This window comes from Corvus cornix, chromosome 2, assembly GCF_000738735.6.
Source record: "Corvus cornix cornix isolate S_Up_H32 chromosome 2, ASM73873v5, whole genome shotgun sequence".
NCBI lineage: Eukaryota > Metazoa > Chordata > Aves > Passeriformes > Corvidae > Corvus > Corvus cornix.
In genome coordinates, this window is record NC_046333.1 from 39702225 (window position 1) to 39726201 (window position 23977).

Genomic DNA, 23977 nt, shown 5'->3' on the forward strand with positions numbered 1-23977 from the left:
GATTGAAGTCATCATCCCTTGTCCTAACACCACATACCCATGTAAAAGTCCCTCTGCAACTCTTTTGTAGGCCCCTTTAGGTACAGGATTGCTGCTCGATAGCTCCCTTTTCTTTTCTCCAGGCCAAACAACCCTAATTCTCTCAGCTTCTCTCAGCGCAGGGGAGGTGCTCCAGCCCTCTGATCATCCTTGTAGCCCTCCTCTGGACTCACTCCAACAGGTCCCTGTTGTTCTTCTGATGGGGCGCCCAGAGCTGCATGCGGTAGTCCAAGTGGGATCTCAGGAGAGTCGAGTAGAGGGGGAGAATCACCTCTCTCAACTCACTGTAAGCATCTCATTTTTTTGTCAGATACCTCCTTTTTCTACCCTTCATTTGACTTGTTTATTTGAATGATATAACTATTATATTCTCTGTTGTCTGGACAACAGCTTGTTGTTGACAACCATCATTGATGTTAGCCTGTAAGCAGTGCTGTAACATAACCAACCAATTCACAGTGAGAAATAATGGCAATAAGATGAAAGAAGAGTAAAAATCCTAATAAAAAACATGTGAAATAGCAAGACAGTATTGTCTATGCATGTGTTGGAAAACCAAGGTTTCTGCAAGTTAGTTTAATAGCTTTCTTAGTAATATCTGGAATTTCAAAGGATATGCTGATATAATGCCCAAGGCTTCATGCTGAGAAAATGGCAAAGCTGTTTTTTTTCTAAAAGCCTTACCAGTTGGTTCTGTAAGTAAACATCTGGTCCTTTTGCTGCAGTGATGTTATTCTTTGTATCTACTTTGTTTTTAAGGAAAGGAGTTTTTAGCCCCATAATGATAATAGTGATACACAATGCCTGATCAGGACAAAAAGTTGAAGAGCACAGAAAAAGCAACAGACAAAAAGCCTCCTGGGATCTCTATGAGGTATAGTATCTGACTTTTACTTTGAACTTCAGCAGGACTCGTGTGGAATTTTCACTGGCTGCCAAAGCAGAATGCTTCAATTTGAAACGCAGTATAAACATGACAACTGTTACTCTGGTCACAAAGTTTATTTGCACCTTTGTTGATTTAAGGCATTCTGGAGAGGCTGTAAATTTTTCTGTACGCAAAATGTGGACACCAGGCAACTCTAGAAAACTTTATTTTCTGTCAGTAGCATTGTTGCTGGCTGACCTTCTTTGCAGTTATGGAAATACTTTTGTGTAACTATTAACACATGCAATTGTGGTTTTTTCCTAGGGATTATTCTGATCTAAAAAGACGTCAGTCTCTCTTAAGTGTTCAGTCAAGGAACCAACAGGTATTTTTCAATAACTGTTATTAAATGTGCTTTAAAATTATAATTAATGGTGATTATCTTTCTGGCATATGCTTAGAACATTGTGTTCTATAATTATTAAAACATGTTAGCAAAATCTCGAGTAGTGGATGTCTTTCTTCTTGTCTCTTTTTTTTTTTTCCCTTGGCAACACTAGATCTTCTGTGTGGGACAAATCACATTTAGAACAGGTGAAAGAATGAAACTGATCCTCTTCCCATTCTACTGTACCATATTTTTTTATTTTAACAGGAAAAAATTGCTTTAGTTTGTATCTTGAACAGGTTTTATCCAGCTATTGTTGCATATAGTCAAGTAGCATAGCAGATTTGTTTTCCTCTGTGCCCTTTCACAGTGTCACAAGAAGGTAGGCTTAAAGATGCATGAGTAACAGCATGGGGGAGAGTGGTAAAGCATATAAGATAAGATCAGCATTTTAACCATAAACAAATTGGCTTTGAAGAATAACACCTCAGCTGAAAATATGCAGGGCATAAATACCAACTTACAGGAGAAAGTCGAATCTCTTTCACCTCAACTCACTTAGTGAAGCTTGTATTTGCCATTTGAAGCAAAGAAAACCAACACATGATGATGGGTGTGAGTCTTTGGAATCACAGAACATTTTCTCCCTTTCAATTCTGTAAAAAGATATGACAAAATGACTAAAGGATTCATCCATGTGCGGTAGGAGTTATGCACTTTCTGCCTGGTTAGAGGCCTGGAATTGCTTCTGAGCAGAAAGCTGAAACATGTGAGTTGTCCAACCTGAAAAGAATGTGAAGGCTATGCAATTGTAGAATTGGGACAGGTAAGAAGCATAGATAATGAGTGTGTGTTGCAGATTTTGTCAGGCTTTGGTATTATAAATTTTAAAGGACACCATTCTTCACTTTTTACTCACCTCTATGTACTTGTTTTCCAGTCTTGCTTTGCATCAGTTTTCTGCCACGTCAGTTTTGTTTTGCAGAGTGGGTGTATGTATTCTATAATGCCAAGTTTTAGGTCGAAAGTTCAAGTCAGAACTTGAGAAAAAGTACTTTTACTTGATCATATTCTCATAAAAGTTAAAATGCAGTGTTTGCCTTACAACTACTATCCCTTCCCTCCTTGTATTCCAGCTATATATATATATTCCAGTGTGACAAGACCTTGGCAAAATGTCAAAAGCAATGAACAAAAGTCCAGTGGTCAATGGCAAGAATCAACAGAAGCTTTTGAGCTTGAAAAATTTAGGTAAAAATAATAAAAAATAAGCTGATGATGACACTCTCATATCTCTGAACATCTTTATGTATCTAAGGGCATCACCTTTTTGAAGTGTGAAGGCATTTGTGTTTTTACCTATGTCTGTTACTTGTACTTTTCATGTTAATTTGAGATGCGAATTACATATTTTAAACTTTTTAAACCTGTTTATGTTCCTGCCTTTGTAAGTTTCAGACTTTCCCACTCAGCACAGTACACTGATGAGAGTTAATATACTCATTTTAAATTGTGATCATTTCTTTTTTTGGAAAACATATACCATTCTGTCCCAAATTTTGCATGAGACAGACTGTTAATGTCTGGCAATCTGAAATTGTGTTATTCTGTGGTAACTGCTAATAGGAAATTTCTTAGATTTTGTTGCGAATGTTATGTTGTAGCAATGTAAAATTGTCTTGTGACAAGTTAATTAGCAATTCACCATTTTTCTTTTTTTCTTCCTCATTAGCATGACCTGCAAAAATGAGAGAAATATTAGCAAGCATCCCAAACATCAGCTGTTTCAAGATACCTTTATGACTTTAGTTAAGAACAGACTTACCTACAGGTCGGTATATGAAACACATTCATAACCAAGAAGGAGGGCCACTCTTTCTTGCCTTGCATGAAGAAGCAAGATGCATGGATAATATTTCATATTGTTACAACAATACACCTCTCTGTGGAAACTACCAGCAGCATTTCACTTCATAATCTCAGTTTTAAACAACCATTGTGTATTGGCTTTGAGGAGCAAATACTTGGGTTAGTGGGACAGAAGAATGAAGGACTGGGTATATGACAAAACTTGGATGACCAAAATTCTAACTATTATGTTTTCTTGATCATTTATCTGTATATGGTGTCTGTAATCTAAGATTTGCTTTTCTAATTTATTTTACTGTTTCTATTCGTATTTTGTGGACTGCTGCCTTTATAGAGAGAGGCCAGTGGCTTCCATAAAATTCTGATGAGTTGATGCCACTTGTTGGTATTTATTTGTATTTGTGTGTATAACAGGATTGGAAAGGGTAGTCCCTTTTCTTATGCTGCTTTCATTTATGTGAGGAAAAAGTACAAGACCTTAAAAAAATAGAGGGGACAGAGAAAGATTCCTTTGGGGTGCTTTTTTCAGGATTTTTTTACTATACTCCTTTGCAGTGTATTGTATTTTCCTTTTTAAAGCCCAAATACATTTTCTAAAAAAACCCTTAAGTGGTACAGAAGTTTAAAGAAGGAGCATTTAAAGGTATTAATGTGTAACTGCTAGAACTTGCAGAGGAATCTAACAACATCACATAGTTTGCTTAGATCCTTATTCAGAACCAACTGGGGAACTTGGGATCTCTTCCTTGATTATCTAAATGGCAGTGATTTTAAAACAGGTCATTTAACTGATTTGTAAATCTGATACCTCTTTTGTGCATGTGAACTCAGTACTCACCAGTGAGAGGTCAGTGGCTCAGCTTCACTTGCCAAAAATCTAAGAATATCTTACACTGTGATTTCCCAAGTTCTATTTATGCGTTGTGGCATACTTGGCTTATATTTTGGTTTTCTTTGGTGGTTCTTTGTGACAGTGATATGGCAAAACAAGCCTCTTGTATTAAGAATGAAAGCACTCAGGCAAGGCGGATGAAACAAGCATAAATTAGTAGATATGTAAAATCTGTAAGGTAGCTGGAGTTACAAAGGTGACTTAGTTGCCCTTTGTAAATATTTTACTATGACTGTGATGATGTCCTCCCTGTGGACCTACTCCCATTTCGTTGTGTCGGAGCTATAGACTGTCACCTTGATCAGCATTACACACTTGGCTGGCATAACCATGTTGGTTGGGAGGAAGAAAAGATGACCTCCCCCTTACTGGCATCACTGTGTGTGCAAAAGTCCTGGTTGCAGGTAGTTTTCTTGACAAGAAAGCTGTGATCAGCTTAGCTTCAGTAGTTTGAATAAGGGGCATAACTAAGGCAGAAAAAATCTCGCTGGTATAAGCTGGATATGTACCTGGTGTACCTAGTAATGTGTATTGTAACTGCAGTAGAAAAGGCTCTCAAATGTTAACCAGGCTCGGAGAATGACTGTCCACTGTGGTAATATCTTCAGGCCACTTTAAAATCTGACCTACAGATTTTGTACACAGGTATATGGTTGCTGTTTTCTTTCCATTAAAGTTTTTTTCTGTTCTGATGTGGCCAATTATGGAATCATAATGAAAAATGGTATTACTTCGGGCAGAATATTGGCAAAAAAGGGCTGAGAGTTTGTTAGTATCTATTTGTAAAACATTTATTTTTATGGAGGTATTTTTAGCTATTGGCGTCATTCCCAACTGCAAATGATGAAAAGGAAAGAGAACTGCCATGACCCATACACTTCTTCTATTTCCAAGAAACTTATCCAAACAAATTCTGTCCTCTCAGTTAAAATAACAACCAAAAAAACACATGGCAAAGTTGTCTAATTTTAGGTTTATTTTAAATAGGGAAATGGGGATATATACTTTCAACAGACAGTGGAAATACTGATTCCATTACTGGTATTTTATGCAGGGTTTCTGCCCCTGGATGCTTTCTGCAAATCTGATTTGTGTTTTCTGCCATGTCTTATGCTGGATAATCATATGTAGAAATATAAAGAAGGAAGTTCTATATGGAAATACAATCCTATTTCAAGAACATTTGAACTAAATAATTTATTCCCAGGATAATAGAATCAGAGTTTTTAAAAACTGGGATAGATTATGATAATTCAAAAGAATATTTTAAATATAGCTATTTTTACTTCTGTAGCACCCTTATTTTTCCATAAGTATATTTTGTGCACTGAAGTTTGCTGTGTGGTTTCTCACTTATTTTGCCCTTTTGGGCCTTGGTCCAAACACTGAAAGTTTATATCAAAGCATGGATAATTTGTTCTTAGAGATAAGCATGTACTTCCCTGCATCAGTTCAGTGATAATAAGTGATGGCTGGTAATGCTCATATAACGAAATAAATTTATTTATAGCTGCTACTGTATTTGAATATAAATGGTATTAAAAGTTCTATGGTATGGTATGTTGAACAGTTGTTGTAGCTCACTAATTGTCTAGTCAATTGATCCTGAATCAAACTGTTTTATTTAAGTGTTTAAACACTTTTTTATTGCATTTGGTTTATGTTTTGAATATTTCTTTTGCAGGCAGTTGGTTATTCAAGCTCCATCCATTTTCTTAGAGTATTAATCTGCCTGAGATTATTAATAAGGGATCCATGCTGCCAAGTCAGTACATCAAAATATTGTTTCTTGCTTGGATAAGGGGATGTATGTGTGTCATGTATATGAGTTGTATTGGTGCTTGTGTGCATGCTTACATATATGTATCCGTATTTCTATATGTGAGGATGTGAATTGCAAACAAACAGACTCCAAGAGTGATTTTACACCATTACTGCATAACTTGCTCAGTTTCTGGTATTTCTTATGTCATGTCTGTTGTTGCTGACCCTAACAAAGAAACTGTAAATCCCCATGACTGATGGCTTGGTCACTGCTCTGAGCCCTAGGCTTGGTACTTGACTTTATCATACAGATATGTAAAATTCCCGTTATGTAGTAAGTGAAGAAAATGGAAAGCCCTGTTTTAGAACCCTTAACATTTCACCTCTGTTTTTGTTTATCTACTTATTTTAAGTAATTCTGAACTCTTTTTTTTTTTAATATTTATATTTCCTATAGGAAATGCTCCACAGCCTGGGTGGAATTGAAAATCTAGCTCAGGTAGAATTCCTCTTAGTACCTTTTTCCATTATGTTGCATGACAGTTTATTATGATTAGAATGAAATATACCGTCAAAAGCAGTATATAGATACTCTTGGTTTATGGAAAGAAATGAGTCCATTTCTCTATTTGCACATGAGCAGTTGGTGTGGGTTTTTTCACTAGTTTTCAAAACAACTGTCCTATAATCTAGCTGCATTCATCTAGGACTTCTAATTAGTAGACTTAAGAAATGCCTCCTGAAGTGGGAGAAATAGGAAAGTCAACACAATTGGTTAGGTCAAAAGAAACTGTATATTTTTAAAGGGAGATGGCTAAAGCCACCCTGAACTGTAGCAAATGACTTTGCAAAGGGAAAAGCATACTTATAAAATGTTGAAACAGGTTTAAACCTTGGGTCTACAGTACTATTGCATTACTGAATATTTTTTCATGAAATAGATGCACCACCTACAGGCTCTTCCTGGGCAGAACAGTCTAGGTTTATGGAGTCTTCAAACTTTTTTTTCCTAATGGTATCCTTTATTTTTCCTCCCCTGCTTGTAGTATATGGGAACAGTAGCAAATCGTTATCTTAATTATGGAGAAGAGCAGCATAATGTGGACAAGTTGGTCAACATGACATGTAAGTGCAATAGCTGATAAGAGAAATGATAAGGCTACTCACAACTTTTTGTGTGAGGCTTTTAAAATGTTTAAAATACTTGAGGTGGTCATTACGTAAGATATTACTAGATTCATTGTAGACATCATCACACAAGTAAAAGCTGAAATTCCTGTGGAAAAGAACAGCTTATTTTTCTACATAAGTAATATTTCTTTAAGAAATTAGTATCTTTTTATGCATTGAAATAAAAGAGTAAAATGAGCTAGTTATGGTTCAAAGAACATATGCAGTGTTTTGCTCTGTTACCTGACTGGTGAAATGAAAATGTTAGGGAGAAAAATTCAATTTATGTGACTTCCTTTGTTCCACAGATATTTTCCAAAAGCTTGCTGCTGTTAAAAATCCAAGAGAATGGGTTGTAGCAAGTGGAGAACATAAAGTAAGTGCTTTATAAAATTGCTGATTTTGTTCAATTAGCTACTTAATACAATAACCTATGCTTTTTAGATTTGACCTAGGTGGGACTAAATTCCTTACCTTGTCAGGCTTGTAAAGTAAGATAATCTCTGTGTTTTTCAGATCTATTAGTAGTATCATAAAAATAATTTCTTCTCTGTAAGTTGATTGGTCTGATGTATGGTTATTGGTGGTTTGAGATAAATAGATTGTAAACATTTGGAGTAAACTAAACATTTGTTCATATAAAAAGTAGTGCTCATGTACACACTGTCCCGTGCTACACGTTACTGTGATTCAGATAGTTTTATATACTTTTAAAACATAAATGTATTTCGAAGGCTTTTTACACAAATTTCTGCTGTGGTTTTTCACCACAGGTAAAGTATTCTGCCTAAATATTCTGTGTCAACCAGACATCCCTTGCTATGCATTACCATCAGTCTAAGAATCTGTCCTTAACTATTGCTGGTTTATGGCTAAACTGAATACAGTAGAGATCAAAATCAGTATAACTAGTGTTTCATGATTCTATCATGCTGCAGAAAAACAATGGCAATTGTTTTTAGAGAATCTAGACAAGATTTATTTAGATATAAAGCATGAACAGAAATACATGCAAGGCCTTAAATTACTGTGCTGTTTAAATATAAGCTTAATATTAACTTTTTGCTTCAGGAGGCCTGATTTAGAATTCTGAACTGTTACACAAAAACGAATTTTTACAATGGTGTAATAAGTTGGAGAGGTGCTTTAGCAGTCAAAGAAATATTAATTGTAATTTGATAAGGAACATCCTTGCTTGTCCTACTGGGTGTATTCTAAGATTTTAAGTGTATATTTAAGAGTACTTTAAATGTACCTAAGACTTTTAACATACTGTGTAAGGATTTAGTATCTTAATTTTTGCTTTTCAACAAATACTTCTATATGCGTTTGAGTTGTAAAAGAAAACAATATACTTTATATTTACTTACCTTGTTTCATATTTTGTTTTCCAGACCTTAGTAAATTTGTTATCTGCCAGACAGCCATGTGTTTTTTGGTGCCCTCCGTGCTCTGACTAGCTTAGCAGAAAGGTAGGTTCAAATTAATGAGCTATAATTAACAAAAGCTTTTTAATGTTTTCTCTTGACACAATATTAAAACTACTCTTTATGAGGAAAAATTAAATGTTCTTAATTTTATATTGAAGCATTAGAAACTGAAGTAGAAACTTTGGTCCCTGCAGCAGACTTCTTGTTCATGTGGACAGCTGTGCAAGGCTGGAACCACAGAATCTGTCTTTGCAATCCTTTTGCAGGATTCTAGAATTCCTACTGACTTCCTGCATATAAAAATCTTTTGTCCTCAGCTTAATGTAAGAGTGCCTCACAATAATCAGGTAGAATATTGTTCAGTGTAGCAAATAATAAATGTGTACTCCCAAATCCATGTATATGTACGCTCTTCTCATTAATTAGTGTTTAAATAAAGATAAAAAGGGAAAAAAAGAGCAAAAAGGAGGACAGAGCAAATTTCATCCATAATGGCATTGTATAAGAAAAACTGCTGTTTCTACATTATTGGTCTGCTGTCTCCCAGACTTCCCAAAATTCTGATTCAGTTTAAATTTTTTTTAAGGTCCATGTTAATTTAAATGATGTTATACTTTTTCAACTTCTGTTTAATTTCACTGAATTAAATGTAGGATTCTGGGTTACATTTGAACTAGGCGAGAAAGAGTTTGGAGTATATTACAAATGTTCATGGAAATTGTGGTTGTTTTTAAAAATGTACTCCACTTGCTTAATTACCAGTAAGGCATAAAATAAATTAGTGTCTTTATTTTTATGCATTCACATTTACTTTTTTTATACGGGGAAAATTGGATAATTGTTGCATTGTTACTCTTGACCCAGAATATATTTGTGGCTTTAAGTGTTTGTGTGCACAATATGATATTATTACGTAAGACTTGGGAAAAAAATAGTTCATCAAATGTACAAAGAAGGAGGCTAAAGAGCAATGTGTGTTTATCATATAATTTCATCTGATATAAATGCCAGGAATAATCAGTTTGTAGTCCAGAATGTAGGCAGAAGATAAGTGAGCTCATCATTGTTGAAAACTTGCTGGTGATATTACATGAATACAATTTTCTCTCTGAAAGGTGAGACTTAATTTGTGGATTAAATGTGTTAAAATAAATTTTGATTTTTTTATTTAGGGATGCTTGTATTTAGAGGAATTAGAAAACGTGCCACTTTACCATACCTAAGGTCATATTCTGATACCTGTGTATTTTCAGTCACTGAAAAATGCAAAAAGCAAAGTCTTTTCCAGCAGTTTCTTTTTAATGCATCTCCTCTCTCTCCACTGTTGGCCTCCAGTGCAGTGCAAATGAGTTACAATCTTACCATAAAGTGATAGCAATCCTTTTTCTTGGGGCATCTCTTTGTTGCTCCTGGCAGACCTCAGTGGTTAGATGGAAAGCATGCCGAGCCCTGACAGTTCCTGGCATGCCCAACATAAACTAGTAAAATTGCAACCTAGAGCTGCTGTAGTTTGTGCCAGAGGCTGAGTCAGATCCCACGTCCCGTTGATCAGAAAATCATAAACGTTCCTTCAATTGTTCAATCATCTCAGCTAAGACTGCTAGCAAAGCATCACTGCATTTCAGTGAGAAACTGAAAGACTTTCAAATTTGATAATACATCACTTACCACATTTAAAATTCCGAAGAGATTTTAAAATTTCATGGTTAATTATTTCACACATATAAATGATGTTTTATGTGACTAAGGATATAGAAATTTAATATATGAAAAGGTTTTATTTTGTTTCTGGGTTTGAAAATTATTTAGGTTATATGTAAATCAAAAGTTAGATGTAAGAGCTAGAATTTGAATGTAGACAGGAAGATGATGTTCAGTGCTAGTTAAGCATAATTTTAAGTTCAGATATGAAAGTGAATTCATATGTTTCATTAAAGACACATGGACTTTTTTTGCTTCAAGGGGAAATGGATATCCTTAACAATATTTTCTGTGGGAAGTCCACCTTAATTGCAGTTAATGAAAGTCTTGTGTAAATCTTTTAATGGATATATCCAGTCACTTTCTAAACATAATATTCAAACCATACTGGAGAAGAATCATGCATTTTTGTGTTATCTGTGGAACTAGGCTATTCGAGTTGCACAGATGGACTTTACAAGTTTGTGCAGTCAGTGCTACTTGTAGTACTAATGCCATTAATGAGAAGATGGTACCACAGATGACGGCAGCCCACCTGGCCACCTCCCATCCTGGCTGGGTTGCCTCTGCTGACAGCTGAACTCAATGTAAATATAATTTCATCCCTTGTGAAAGTTTGGACCATTGTCTTCTTTTACTTTTTAGACAGTGACTTTAACCAGGTTGCAGTGACTTTAACTTGTTTTGTTTAAATTATTTTTTTTTTATAGGAGATCTCTGTTCCTTTTTGAACTTCCTGTGGTTTTTTTTTCCCTTTGCTAACTGACAATACAAAGTAATGATGGAGTTATTGTTAAAATTTCTTGCTGGTTTTTTTTTAGGCTGTTGCTACGACTTCTTTGTGCAGTCACAAGTCAAAGAGCAAATAAAAATGTATGAAGGAGTTCCAGTCTTGCTCAGTTAACTCCATTCTGATGACATCAAACATCTCTGGAGTATAGCTTGTATTCTGTTTGTGAGGTTTGTGAAGATCTTGAGACTAGTGTGGAAATTTGGATCTGGGGTGGAATCAAGCAGCTCCTTCGTATATTTTAGGGGTAGGTTTTCAGTCCTCAACATCGTGGCAATTGTACAAGACTGTTTGATATATTAAGATATATTTGACCAAGCCCTGTTTTATCAAATAGTATCTTTGCCTTGTTCAGCTGTATGTGATGCCAACAGAATTTAAAAGCCTATTTAGAACATAATGAATGAGCAATATTTTTTCCAGCCTTTCATATTTCATTGTTATCCTAAGGTGTTTTTTCATATTTTCAAGTATAAACTAAATAATGAATAGTCATAAATATATAATTACTGTCTGTTTAGTTTTCCTATTAATCTGACACCTATTTAGTGAGCTAGAATTGTGAATATAATTGATGAACATGGTTTAGAAATTTTCTGTTTAAAGGCTTGTTTGCTTTTTTAAAGTGTATTAGCTAATTCAGTGAAAAACATACAAATTTTCAGAACTTCAGAAATGGTTAACAAAGACATATTAAGCCATTTTTTTAGCACTGCAATTTGATTTTTATTTTGTTCTGTTTTTTCTTCAAGGGAAAGAATTCTTGTATCTGACCACTCTTCAGCTGGAAGCTTATCTAGTGCAAATGCAGCAGGGAGAATCCAGTATCTTCATTGGTCAGATGATCTGAGTCCTGATGAGATACAAAAAAAAATACTTTCTCACTTCAAGCAGGTAGGTTTATAAGGTCTAATACTCTATGTCTTTACATACACTTGTGCAAAAGGATTAAAAATATTTCAAAATGGTAAATTTTTATACCTGCTTTAGGGAGTAGGAGCACCAAATCAGATTAGTTTATTTCCAAATGTGTGATAGCAGCACTTATTTTCAAAAAGTACACTTTTGTTAGAAAGAAGCAAAGCATAAAGTATCTGGGAAACATATATATTTCTTCACCTGCAAAAACAGTGACAAAAAAAGTTATTTATTTATTTTATTTTGTGTTTAGCATGAGATTATTTTTATTTGATTTTATTTTTCTTCACTTCATTTAAAATTTTCTATGGTAGATGAATATGAATAATATGATTTCAAAGTGATATTCTAATGACTACTAGTCAGGTGAGGATTTATTGGTAGTTATGGACCAAATCCCTTTTAGAGGAGATTTCTCAATAGAGTCAAATGGCCCTAAATGTTACATCTGAATCTTTATTCTAGCTTCTTGTGCTGCAGTTACTGAACTGGTGCTCAATGAGACTAATGCTTACGAGGTTGTACAGGTAGGAAGATTTTATTCAGTTAAGTAAGGCATTATAGTTTATAATTTCACGTAATTGTTGTTATTCATTATCATAATTTAAGAGATTGGAAATATGCCTTTCTATAACTATAGTACTTCTGTTTCTTTATAAATTTACACACAGAGACATAGACACAAAGGTTATCAGCATAGGTGTCTGGAAGAATAAACAACTTTATTCAGACAAGGTTTATTTTGGCATCTCTTGCCATGCTTTTATTATATTCAAAATAGGATCGTCAATTAAAGTAATCACAGAATAAACAGAGAAATGCAAATTCTGAATTTCATGAAGTTTATTACAAAAAACTATGCATCATAAAAATTGACATGTTGCTGTTTCACAAACAGTTTATTTTTTCTTAAGAGTATGGTATTTCTGAGATAACTTCCTGGCATTCATCTCCAGGGATAAAACATTCTTAAAATCCCTGGTTGTATTCCAGAGCTAGTCAAAGATACAAATATTAAGGACCTTAATATCAGCTGAAAGCTGTAGCCAACTCTTAAACTCTAAATGTTAAATCAAAGCCTTCAATTTAGCTTAAAACCAAACTAGAGGTATTCCTGGAGGAACCGAGAGACCAAGAGCCTTAAATATGAATGGGAAAGAAGTTTGTGTATATTTCAAAATTGTTGGTTGAGAGAAAAGGAATGAAAATAAGTCTAAAAATATATATTTTTTTATGATTCTTAAGCATTAAAATTTCAATAAACTGTACTGATTTAGATAACTATTTATCTAAACAATATAACTGTATGTATTTTAGGCTGAGTCTGATTTCAGTAAAATAAAATATCACTTGTTTAAATTAAATGGTTTTAACAGAGAGTTTTTCTGCATTGCTCCAGCAGTACATGGTAACTGTGGTGTCAGTAGATCACTTAAAAATGTACAATGTGCAGACCTGGAAAAGGTGTTTCAAACTTAACTTCTGCTGCTGCTCATTCTGTCAAAAGACACCAACCTCTCCGTTTGTTTAAACACCAGCCAACAATCCCCTTTCAGATCAGGACATAGCCTCAAGCATGTTCATTTCAATTGGAGTTCCACCCTGCAATACCACTGTAGTAATTTTAAATCCTACTTCTTTCTTTTTGCTTCGAGAGTTGCATGGTGAACGAAGTGAAACAACTCACCTGGGTTAAAAACAGAGGACAAAGATGTGCAACTCTTTTAGTTATGTGCCACGGAGGTCAATCTGTAAAGGTTTATATCACCTGGTGTCTAAGGCCTCTTGGATCAGGCAGTTGGGAACTTTTGCTTCTGCAGTAGCTGCCCTCTGCTGCCTGTCCCTCTCCGCCGTCTGTCCTCTGTCCTTGTCACACAGCCTTGGCAGCAGTCTGTGGTAATTCTGGTAGCAGACAGAATGTGTTTGACTCAATGGCTCTTCTGCACAGTCCAAAACCTATGCTTAACCATAATTCTAATTAAGCTTAATTCTACCTTCATGATCAGTTGAAGAAAACATCGGGAACTGCAGAAGAGCCTCTGCAGAGCTGACACATATTCCCTTCAACTCTGCTAAAGAGGAGAGTAGTCTCCATCAGGGACCTTGTCAAGTAACTGGGAGCAGTACTCCAACTCAATCTACCAGCCACCTATCAAACTCATAAAGTGGATAGGATAGTGGAGGACACATGGTTGCATGAAAATGGAAGCTGACATCAGTATGGTGTTCACAAAATCCTGCTGAAGGCACAGACAGACTTCTCAGGCTATCGCTTTTGGTGTTTCTCCAATTTATTTTTACTGAGACTTGAATTTTGTTCCTGACAATTCAAAATATGGTGCCACATGGTGACTGACTATTGCTGCAATTTCCTTCACGTGTAGAGACAGAAGCACTTCTTTATCTGTTCACAGGCTCTCTTTATGGTATCAGTTTAAATGTAACAACGACTTAATTCTTATACACATTTAAGCTTACATTTTAAGTGTGCAATAGGATGTTGAGAACTTGTCTATTGGTATTAGCTTCTGATTTATCTGAACACTGACTTTTATTTGTGATTTGTATGCAAAGGTACACTATTAATGCTGACTTTTTTCTGTTTCCAGGCAAATGGAATATATACAATAGCAAAGCTGATTTTACCAAACAAAGAAAGGAATGCTGAAAGAGCCAGTTTATTACAGGTAACTCCCTTTATTATCATTGCACAATGAAAGCCCCAACAGTCCCTGATAATTTTTTATGAATTAAAGTTTATTTTAAAGTACAGTAGAAAAAAAATCGTATTTAAAGGGGAACCCCTCCCCCCCCAAACAACAAATGGCCCAGGAACTAAAAGTTAAAGAGAGACTCAATTTCTGTTCTGATTTACTTTGTTTCTAGCACTTCATATAGTGTAAAGGAAAGACAATATTTTTCTTGCAATAATCTTTCCTCTACTTTTTCAGGTTGTCTAACATCAGATCTTCTTTATCGAGCCTTGATCTTCATTGAAACTCACTCTAGACTTGACACTCTACTAATACCTGTTTATTTCTGGAGCATTTTACTGTGGATGTTAAATAAAATACATGAAGACAGTACATAAAATAGAGAAAATTTAAGTGTAGAATAAATACAGGCCAAATAAGCATAGAATGGCTCTTGGTTTTGCATGTAATTACCCTCATAAATGTACTGGTTTGAGTCAACTTAGACTAAAGGTTATCAGTAGTAATTAATTACCTGGTAGCTTTTCTCAGGCTCTGTGAAGTGGTGAGTGTCTCTTTAAGCTATGGGAATGTAGTGCTCAGAGCTTCAGGGATGAGCACAGCTGCTTCTGCTCCAGTTGGCAAAGTCCTTAGCCCAGCTGAATGCATTCGTGATCCTGCCTCTCACCTGGTCTTTGTTCTGACAGAGCCACTTCCACTATATAGCTATATAGCTACTCCACTATTTAATCAGCTAGGTGTGCTTGGATACTGAAGAAAGGTTTTTCCACCAAAAAAAAAATTAATTCATTCTAGTGTTGTCTTTCTCATCACCGTTCTTCTAGATTAGAATTGGAGGGTAGATTCAGTGCAGTAGGTACCTTTCTACTGCAGTGAGGTTTTATGGTGCACTTCAGTTAAATCATCTTAAGGATGAGATAAATACAAACCTTCCTGGAGGGTAGGTATGGAACTAACATGCAGTCTAACAAACTGGAGTATGTGCTCAGTATCGTTGTCTCACACAACTGTAAGGAGCTTAATTTATGCCCACTGAGATTTTTAGATTCCAGCAGAATGTGTTGGAAATAACTCACAAGAGCTACTAAGCAGCTGTAGTTGGGTTAAACATGAAGCCATTTGAATGAATAATGGACTTAATGATCGCATATGAAAACTAAATCTGTTTTGTGCAAGAGGTATATTTTTATGAAACCTTGTTTAGCTTCTCACACTGCTATCTGTATTGCCTTTATAAATGTTACTGCTGTGAAATACAGTTGCAGCTATTGGAATATCCTTTTTGAGTTTCACAGACATTTTTCTTAGAATTCTTGCAATCCTGGTGTGGTGTCTTTACTGCCCCATTGTGTATGTTTTCAATGATCAATTAACTTTTCAGCTTCTTTCTGCCATGCTACCTAAGTGATCTTACTTCAGGACTATCTTTGTTTGCTCAGCTATAAATGTGCCAGATCACTGAGTCTTTAGAAATAGAAATAAAAATGAGTTGCATCAAAGCATACATATTAACTACCTGCCAGTAGCTGTCTTAAAGGACTTTCTTTGTTTTGGAACTAAGAGAGAGATAGGAGCTGAGGTACATAAAGTTCTCTGTAAATACGATGAATTTAGGGTTAAAAAGTTGAGTAATCTCTCTTTTCTCACTCTTCTTTTTTGTCCCTGTTAGAACTTACGGTGCTCCACACTGAATTTTTCAGAAAAAAATGCAAAATGCTTTTTTTCTGCAACAGTACAAACCCACCAGTTCGTTTACCTTTTTCAGCATTGGAGAAGAAATCAGGTCTCAAGTCTTGAGCTATCTGCAGATGAAAAGAGATGATCAAGATTTAGGTGTGCTTCAGCATGTGCTGAAGCTGTTGTCACCAACTTTTTTTTTTTTTAATTGTTTTTCCCCCCTTAATGTCCTTGCATACTTTTAAAATACAGGAGGAACTTAGTATAGTTTTATTCCCTTTGTTATCAGGCTAATAAGATAATCTGTCATTTAAATACAAAGTTTGACAGTATATAAGGTCAAGGGGAATCCTTGTTGTTTATCAGTGGCTTTTCCATATGTGTTATAAGTCTCTCATTAATTTAAGTACTTTTCCTACTGTAGTGTTATGCTTTCAGAGCCCTGAGATTTCTCTTCAGTATGGAAAGAAATCAACATATTTTTAAAAGGTATGTTAACCATATGTTTTGTGAAACTCTTTTAAGATAGCTTTCAAAAAGAAATATTTTTTAAATGTAAATTATTTTGTAATGGGCAATTTCTGTTCTGTTCACAACTACAGATAGCTCTTCATAACTACACTCATCCCTTCATTGCATCAGTGCCAGTCTGCAAGATTAGGTGTTCAGTGTTGGGACTTCTTTTGTGTGTATGCCAGACAACCTAGCTCTGTATGGGCTCCTTCTCCCCACATGAATCAACCTTTTATATATGTTGAGGACAGATTTAATACTGCTGGTGATAAAACATACTTTTACCCTGAAGATTAGCAGACGCAAGTTGCAGCCCTGGATAGTAGCAATTAAGTGGAAGCAGTTAAACTTTTTCTCTGAGCCCTCTACTCCTTCACCATGGGTCTGACTTTGCATCAAGCTGTTTTACTTAGGAGTGTTGCTGGAAGGTTTGGATCAATAAGGACAAAATGTTTTCCATCAATTATGCATTTTTACTAGTAAGATGGCCATTTCACCATGTTGGCTACAAAGGCTATGTGAAATCTTAGTTTGATTTGTGGGATTAGGATAGTAATCGGAGTGTCTAGGAGGTGTGCCTGTCAGGAGTGTTTATGTTTTTATTTTATATCATAAATTACTAAAGTTCTAAATATGACTTTTGTGTTATTTTTATTTTTAAAAGGTGGATTTTGTACTGGAAGTGCCTCAGTGTGTAATGAATTTTCATGGTTGGTGACAAGTTTTTGAAGAATCTGGACTAATTTACTGTCTTGACTTTTCCAAATGCCCTGATATTCTCCATTTCTACTTATTTCAGAACTTTAAAAAGAAACAAAGCTTCAGTCAAATATCTAACTAATCAACTGTTACATGTTATCTGTTGGCTTTTGCTTTTCTCAGTCCTTTTCATCTTTTAGACTAGGATTCTTGGCCAAAAATTCTAAGATGGGTGTCACAATTCTTTAAATGCAGAAAAATGTTAATCCTATCACTTAGTGCATTACAAGAAGAAACTCAGATACAGTGATAACAAGCATAAAAGAAAGTGCTGTAAGAAAAAAAAAAGCAAAATTACTGGAAATTCAGGAGGTGCATTGACTTAAAAGACTTATACTTGTTTGGGGAATTGGCATTTATATTGGTTGGCATACCCAACCAATGGGGGCTGAAGTCTGACTTTTAAAATGGACTTTAACTCCTATGTATATAGTGTTAGAGGATTAATATCTCAATAGATTAGTGAGAAATAAGTGTAATATTTAGGAGGTTCTGAAGTAAGTTGTAATAATAAACATTGAAAAGTCTCTGGTGTAGATTAATTGCTACTGCGTACATTGTTTCTAAAAAATATAAAAAATTTTGAACCTTTCTAGACTTTTCCCTACTGACTTTTTTGAAATCTTCATTGATATTGGACATTATGTGCATGATATCAGAGCTTATGAAGGGTTGGTATTAAAGCTAAATTTCTTAAAGGTAGGTAAAAAACCTTAAACCTGCATAGTTTTAAGAAGTCATATTCTTGCACATTCGTAGCACAAGAAAGGCATAAACATTTTAAATTTATTTATTTGTAATTTAATTTATGACTAGGAGGATGTATTGAAGCAAATTGCTGAAAATATTGAGAGCATGAATCACTATAAGGCACCCACAAAACATATAGGTATTGCAGTTTGAGAGCACCTTGGCAATGGAGCTTTTGGAAGTGTATAGAAGGTAAACTTTTCTTTTGCTATTATTTTCCAGATTTGAGAGGAAGCTTCATGAAGAGGGTCTAATACCTGTTCTAGGCACAACTGTCCTTTGAATTTCAGTTGGGAAATGTAGGTGCAAAAAGGCCTTTGTGGATCTGAGCTTGTTGTTAGTGTTTGCTGCGATTTTGTTTGTTCCATGTTTTATATATGGGATTGACCAGTGTATCTCTTAGGTTTCCTACCTTACTTTCTCTTAATTCCTTTCCACTAACAGCATTTATGTCTATTGCAAAGCTAATTAATCTATGTAAAACCACAAAAATTCAAGCATGTTTCATCTGAAAAGCAACACTGGGTACAGATAATGTTACTTCAAGCACTGTGCAAGTTCAGTAGTCTACTGCTAACCTGTACTGTTGGACTGTAGTTCTTTTACTAATCACATCATACACAAAAAAAGCTATGATTATAAATTCTGTGAGAAAGGTTTTGACTCTGATAACTAATCTGGTAGCCATATACCATTCTTCCTATCCCCATCCTGTATTTATTGTACAAAGGTTTTATCTTGTTTATGGGTTAGAAAACATAACAGACAAAATCTCCTGGCAATGAAAGAAGTCAATTTACACAATCCAGCATTTGGAAAGGACAAAAAACACAGAGACAGCAGTGTAAAAAAACATTGTCTCTGAATTAACCATCACCAAAGAGCAGGTGTGTCTCGTGAGCTCTAGTTTGATATGTGGGCATTCTGAATTATTAACTGTGAGTTCTCATATGGAAAGCTGCCTGGTGGAAAAGGACCTGGGGATGCTGGTTGGCAGCTGCCTGAATATGAGCCAGCAGTGTGCCCAAGAAGGCCAGTGGCATCCTGGCCTGTATCAGCAACAGTGTGGCCAGCCAGGACCAGGGCAGTGATTGTCCCCCTGTGCTTGGCACTGGTGGGGCCACACCTCAAATCCTGTGTTTTGTTCTGGGCCTCTCACTACAAGAGGGTCATTGAGGTGTTTGAGCTGGTCCAGAGAAGGGCAATGGAGCTGGTGGAGGGTCTGGAGTACAAGTTCTATGAGGAGTGGTTGAGGGAGCTGGGGGTGTTTAGCCAGAAATAATACTCTATTTTCCTCCCAATTACTCTAGTAATGTGCAACATTTCTCTGCATTTGGGGTAACAGTGAAGGTACACTGGAGTTCATAAACAAGTTTGTGGAATCCTTGTAGTATCCTTCCTTCCTAGGTGTAGCTAAGCATTTTAAATACTGTGCCATTGGTTTAACTATTCTAAGCATCTACATTTCTTTCCTCATTGTACCTTTATCATCCAAATGTTGTACGGTATTACAGAACCTTCTTGGAAAGTGAGTATAAATGCAGAAAATTACCATATTGTACATAGTGAAGAAATAGACTTATATAATAAAACCACTTACAGGTTGGCAGGAGTGTGTTGAATTTGAGCAATAATCTTTCTTCAAGAACTGCTACAAATTCAGACAGACATATATTCCTTTAAAATTGAAAAAAATTATGAGAAATAGTGTTTTTATTTGTTTATCTATCAGTAAAATTAGATGCAATGTAAACATGTAGCAGGCATCATTCTTCTCTAAAGATCCAAAGTTTACAACTGAAATGCTAAATAGGGAGAAAAGCTGTGGTGAGTAGTAGAGTGAATGATATAGATTGCCAGCCATATTGTTTTAATTTTCTTTTCAATAATGAGTTATCTCCATACACCTGCCTGCTGAGTGATTATCAGGCAGTGATTTCCTTATAGTTCTGGGATATCAACTGAGGAAAAAATCGAACAAAAAAGTGTAGAAAAGTATAAAATATATCTGTCTGTACAAATAAAATTTTAAAGTAAAAAATAACAGCTTTTAAAATACATTTTTACCTCAAATACTCTATTTTAAAATGCTTTCTGTATAAATAATGTTCTATTAATTTATTTTATTGTACATAGTCATGGAACTCATAGAGAGGGTGCCATTGGGAGAACACTTTCACTCTTTGAAGGAAAAGCAACAACAGTTTACAGAAGACAGAATATGGCATATATTTATCCAAGTAAGAGCCTCCATTCTTTTTGCCAGGACTTTCCTACATGTAATTAGTAGCACCATGTTTTCAGGCTAATAAGTGACAAAGTACTGCTTATTGTATCAGTCACTAATATATAGCTGTGAATTTAATTATATGTGCCTTTATTTAGGTTCTATTTAAGAATGTTTGTAAGGCTCTTTCTGTTTCTGTCTAAGCTTTGTCTAGGTCTTTGTTATTTGCATAAAGAGAAAAGGATTGTTCATTGAGATCTCACTCCAAACAATGTCATGTTGGGGGATAAAGACAAAGTTACAATTAGTAAGTAGAACTGCTTTTTTTGAAGACAATTTCTCAAGATCTACCTGAGGAGCATTTTTTAATCAAGATTGAGAAGGTTTCAGATTCCTGGGTGGTGTTGGTCACCATACCTGGAAGCTAGCATATTATTGCATTATTATATTGTTGAGTGAAATTGTTGAATCACAGAATGGACTGGATTGAAAGAGACCTTAAATATAATCTATTTTCAACCGCCCTGCTGTGGACAGGCCTTTCTCTAGATCAGGTTGCTCAGAGCTCCATTCATCCTGACCTTAAATACTTCATGTGATGGACGCCCTGTTCCAGTGCCTCACCACCCACACAGTAAAGAATTTTTTCCTAATAGCTAATCTAAATCTACTCTTTTTCAGTTTAAAACCATTCCCCCTTGTCCAGTCACTATGTGCTCTTGTTATAAGTCCCTCTCCATCTTTCTCATAGGCTCCCTTAAGGTACTGGCAGACCACAGTTAGGTCACCCCAAAGCCTTCTCTTTTCCAGGCCAAACAAACCCAATTTTCTCAGGCTCTCCTCATAGAAGAGGTGCTTCATCTCTCTAATCATCTTGTTGGTCTTCCTCTGGACTTGCTCCAACATGTTTATGTTCTCCTGTGCTGAGGATCCCAGAGCTCGATGCAGTGCTCCAGGTGGCTCTCACCAGAGTGGAGTAGAGGGACAGAATCCTCTCCCTTGCCCTGCTGGCCGCACTGCTTTGGATGCAGCTCGGGACACATTCAGCTTTCTGAGTGCTGGGTCATGTCCAGCCTCTCACCCACCAGCACCCCAAATCCTTCTCTCCAGGGCTGCTCTGTATCTGTTCATCCCCCAGCCTGTGTTGATAACAGGAATTGCCCTGACACAGATGCAGCACCTTACTGTTGGTCCTGTTAAACTGCATGAGATTCCCATGGACCCATTTCTCGAGCTTGTCCAGGTCCCTTGGGATGGCATCCCCTCCTTCAGGTGTGCTGACTGCACCACTCAGCTTGGTGCCACCTGGAAATTTGCTGAGGGTGTACTTGATCCTTCCATCTATGTCATCAATGAAGATATTAAATAACACTGGTCCCAGTATGAACCCCTGAGGGACACTAATTGTCACTGATGTCCATTGGGACTGATCACTGCCCTCTGGATAGTATGGAATGCAGCCATTCAACTAATTTCTTATCCATCTAGCAGTCCACTCATCAATTCCTATTGTGGGGAACCATGTCAAAGGCTTTACAAAAGTCCAGATAAATTGTATCTGTAGTCCTTCCCTTGTCCACTGATGTAGTCACTCCATCACAGAAGACCACTAGGTTGGTCAGGCAGGACTTGCCCTTGGTGAAGCCATGCTGGCTCACCTGAATCACCTCTTTGTCCTCCCTGAATCTTAGCATAGCTTCTAGGAGGATCTGTTCTGTGATCTTCCCAGGCACAGAAGTAAAATAATTGCTAATACAATTTCGTGGTATCAGCCATGACTATATTTTTTGCAGCTATGGATGTCAAATATGATGGAGGAGATGATTTAGCCCTAAAATATTTAAACTATAGTTATGCTTCAAGGCCTGTTTTTATTTAAATTTGCAAGAATATAGAAATAACCAGATTATAGAATAGGTGCTAGTGAACATACAAAGTATAACAGCTGTCTATTCTATTCCAATCTTACCATGAAATTGTTTAGTATCCTTCAGTTGTTCCCAGATCAGCTGCAGTGAGGTGCTGTTTGTGTAAGTCTGTAGTAGTGAATATTCTTGATTTATGCTTCTATAATCATCACAGTGTGGAGGAAGGAATCCAGGCAGGTTCCAGGACAGGCTTTGAAAGCAATATGTGTGTGAACAGTGCAAAGCATGGCATAGTTTTAGTCTTTGAGTGAACTAATACAACCTGGTACACACAGCAAGCCTTCCAGGCAATTCAGATCCTGTAGTTTTTGAAGTCCTCAAAGAAGTACTGCATGTTTTCTTGCTGCTTATGACACAGAAGAAAATACACAATTTGAATGCTGCAGAATTGTTGTGAGAAGTCTTTCTGCAAAATTCAATCTCTCTTCTTTAAATATAACAGGAAAGTGTAGGCACATGCACACACCCATCCACAAAGCACTCAGCCATAAATATTTAGCAATAGTTGTTTCATAGTAAATATTTTTACCTGATCGTGTACATACTTCATTCATTATCAAACCATATGTGCTAAACCCCCTCTGACATGTGCTAAACCCCCTCTGATTCTTAGTAATGGTGCAGTTTTGAAAGAATGTGATTTAATGGTGCATTTTTCCTTGAGTGATGAAAATAAATATGCAGAGTATTATTTTAAGGTACCATATAATTGTATTTTATATCAACATACTGCCACTGAGGGGCACTCTTGTCTCAACAGCCTTTCCTTATCTTTGTTCCATTCTAAATATAGAGTAGTCTAAACGTACTTTCAAAAGCTGGCTCAAAATTGCCCTTGAAAAGCATTTATATTTCTGTCAAAGATTTGCAGGCGTTCAGGAAAATTGGAAGAACAGAAACTTATTTGGACCATTACTACAGCAATTAGTTTAAAACTATTACAGTATTTAAACGAACACTTTATTTAGTCCTACAACTAGTACAAGTGTAGTACCTATTGAATTTTTGGGGAGAGCTGACGACATTTTAGCTATTGTTTCTGAATTTAATTGAGCCTTGTTGTTTAACAACCTTAATGAAATTAAGATTAAGTTACTTTCTTCCTGATGATAGTTAGTATGTACTGTATGGATGCATGCTGTCGTATTGTTCCTAACTCATACAGTCCATGTATGCCAAAGACTGGAGCATTTGTGATCTTGATGCTTATATCTCACAATATTTGAGGATAAATATACTGTCCATTAAGTACATGTCAAGTGGTTCTTAGTGAAAGTTTATCCTGATTTCAGTTGTGATAGAGTTAATAGTCTTTCTAGTAGCTGGTACAGTGCTGTGTTTTGAATTTCGTATGACAACAATGTTGATAACACGCTGAGGTTTTAGTTGTTGCTGAGTAGAGTATACTCTAAATCAAGGACTTTTCAGTTTTCCATGCTCTGCCAGAGAAGAGCTGCACAACAAGCTGGGGGCAGGGAGTGTATCCAGAATAGCTGACCTGAACTAGCTCAAGGGATATTCCATACCATAGAATGCCATTCCCAGTATATAAACTGAGGGGAGTTGGCCAGGCGCTGCTG

General features: G+C 35.9%; 1 protein-coding gene across 1 annotated transcript in view; it reads left to right on the forward strand.

The window, feature by feature from the left end:
- NEK10 (NIMA related kinase 10) overlaps positions 1-23977 on the forward strand; it is a 100672-nt gene continuing 76695 nt past the window's right edge. The window contains 27 exon segments of the mRNA XM_039569296.1: positions 1-325; positions 799-913; positions 1232-1292; positions 2425-2546; positions 3028-3130; positions 5741-5821; positions 6278-6319; positions 6867-6945; positions 7299-7366; positions 8385-8407; positions 8409-8462; positions 9449-9535; positions 10943-10966; positions 10968-11073; positions 11076-11158; positions 11664-11778; positions 11781-11805; positions 12295-12356; positions 14439-14516; positions 16645-16709; positions 18089-18191; positions 18309-18425; positions 18973-19089; positions 19091-19129; positions 19725-19774; positions 20365-20482; positions 20674-20776. Of these exon segments, the coding sequence (XP_039425230.1) occupies positions 840-913; positions 1232-1292; positions 2425-2546; positions 3028-3130; positions 5741-5821; positions 6278-6319; positions 6867-6945; positions 7299-7366; positions 8385-8407; positions 8409-8462; positions 9449-9535; positions 10943-10966; positions 10968-11073; positions 11076-11158; positions 11664-11778; positions 11781-11805; positions 12295-12356; positions 14439-14516; positions 16645-16709; positions 18089-18191; positions 18309-18425; positions 18973-19089; positions 19091-19129; positions 19725-19774; positions 20365-20482; positions 20674-20776 (1999 nt within the window). The 5' untranslated portion in view covers positions 1-325; positions 799-839.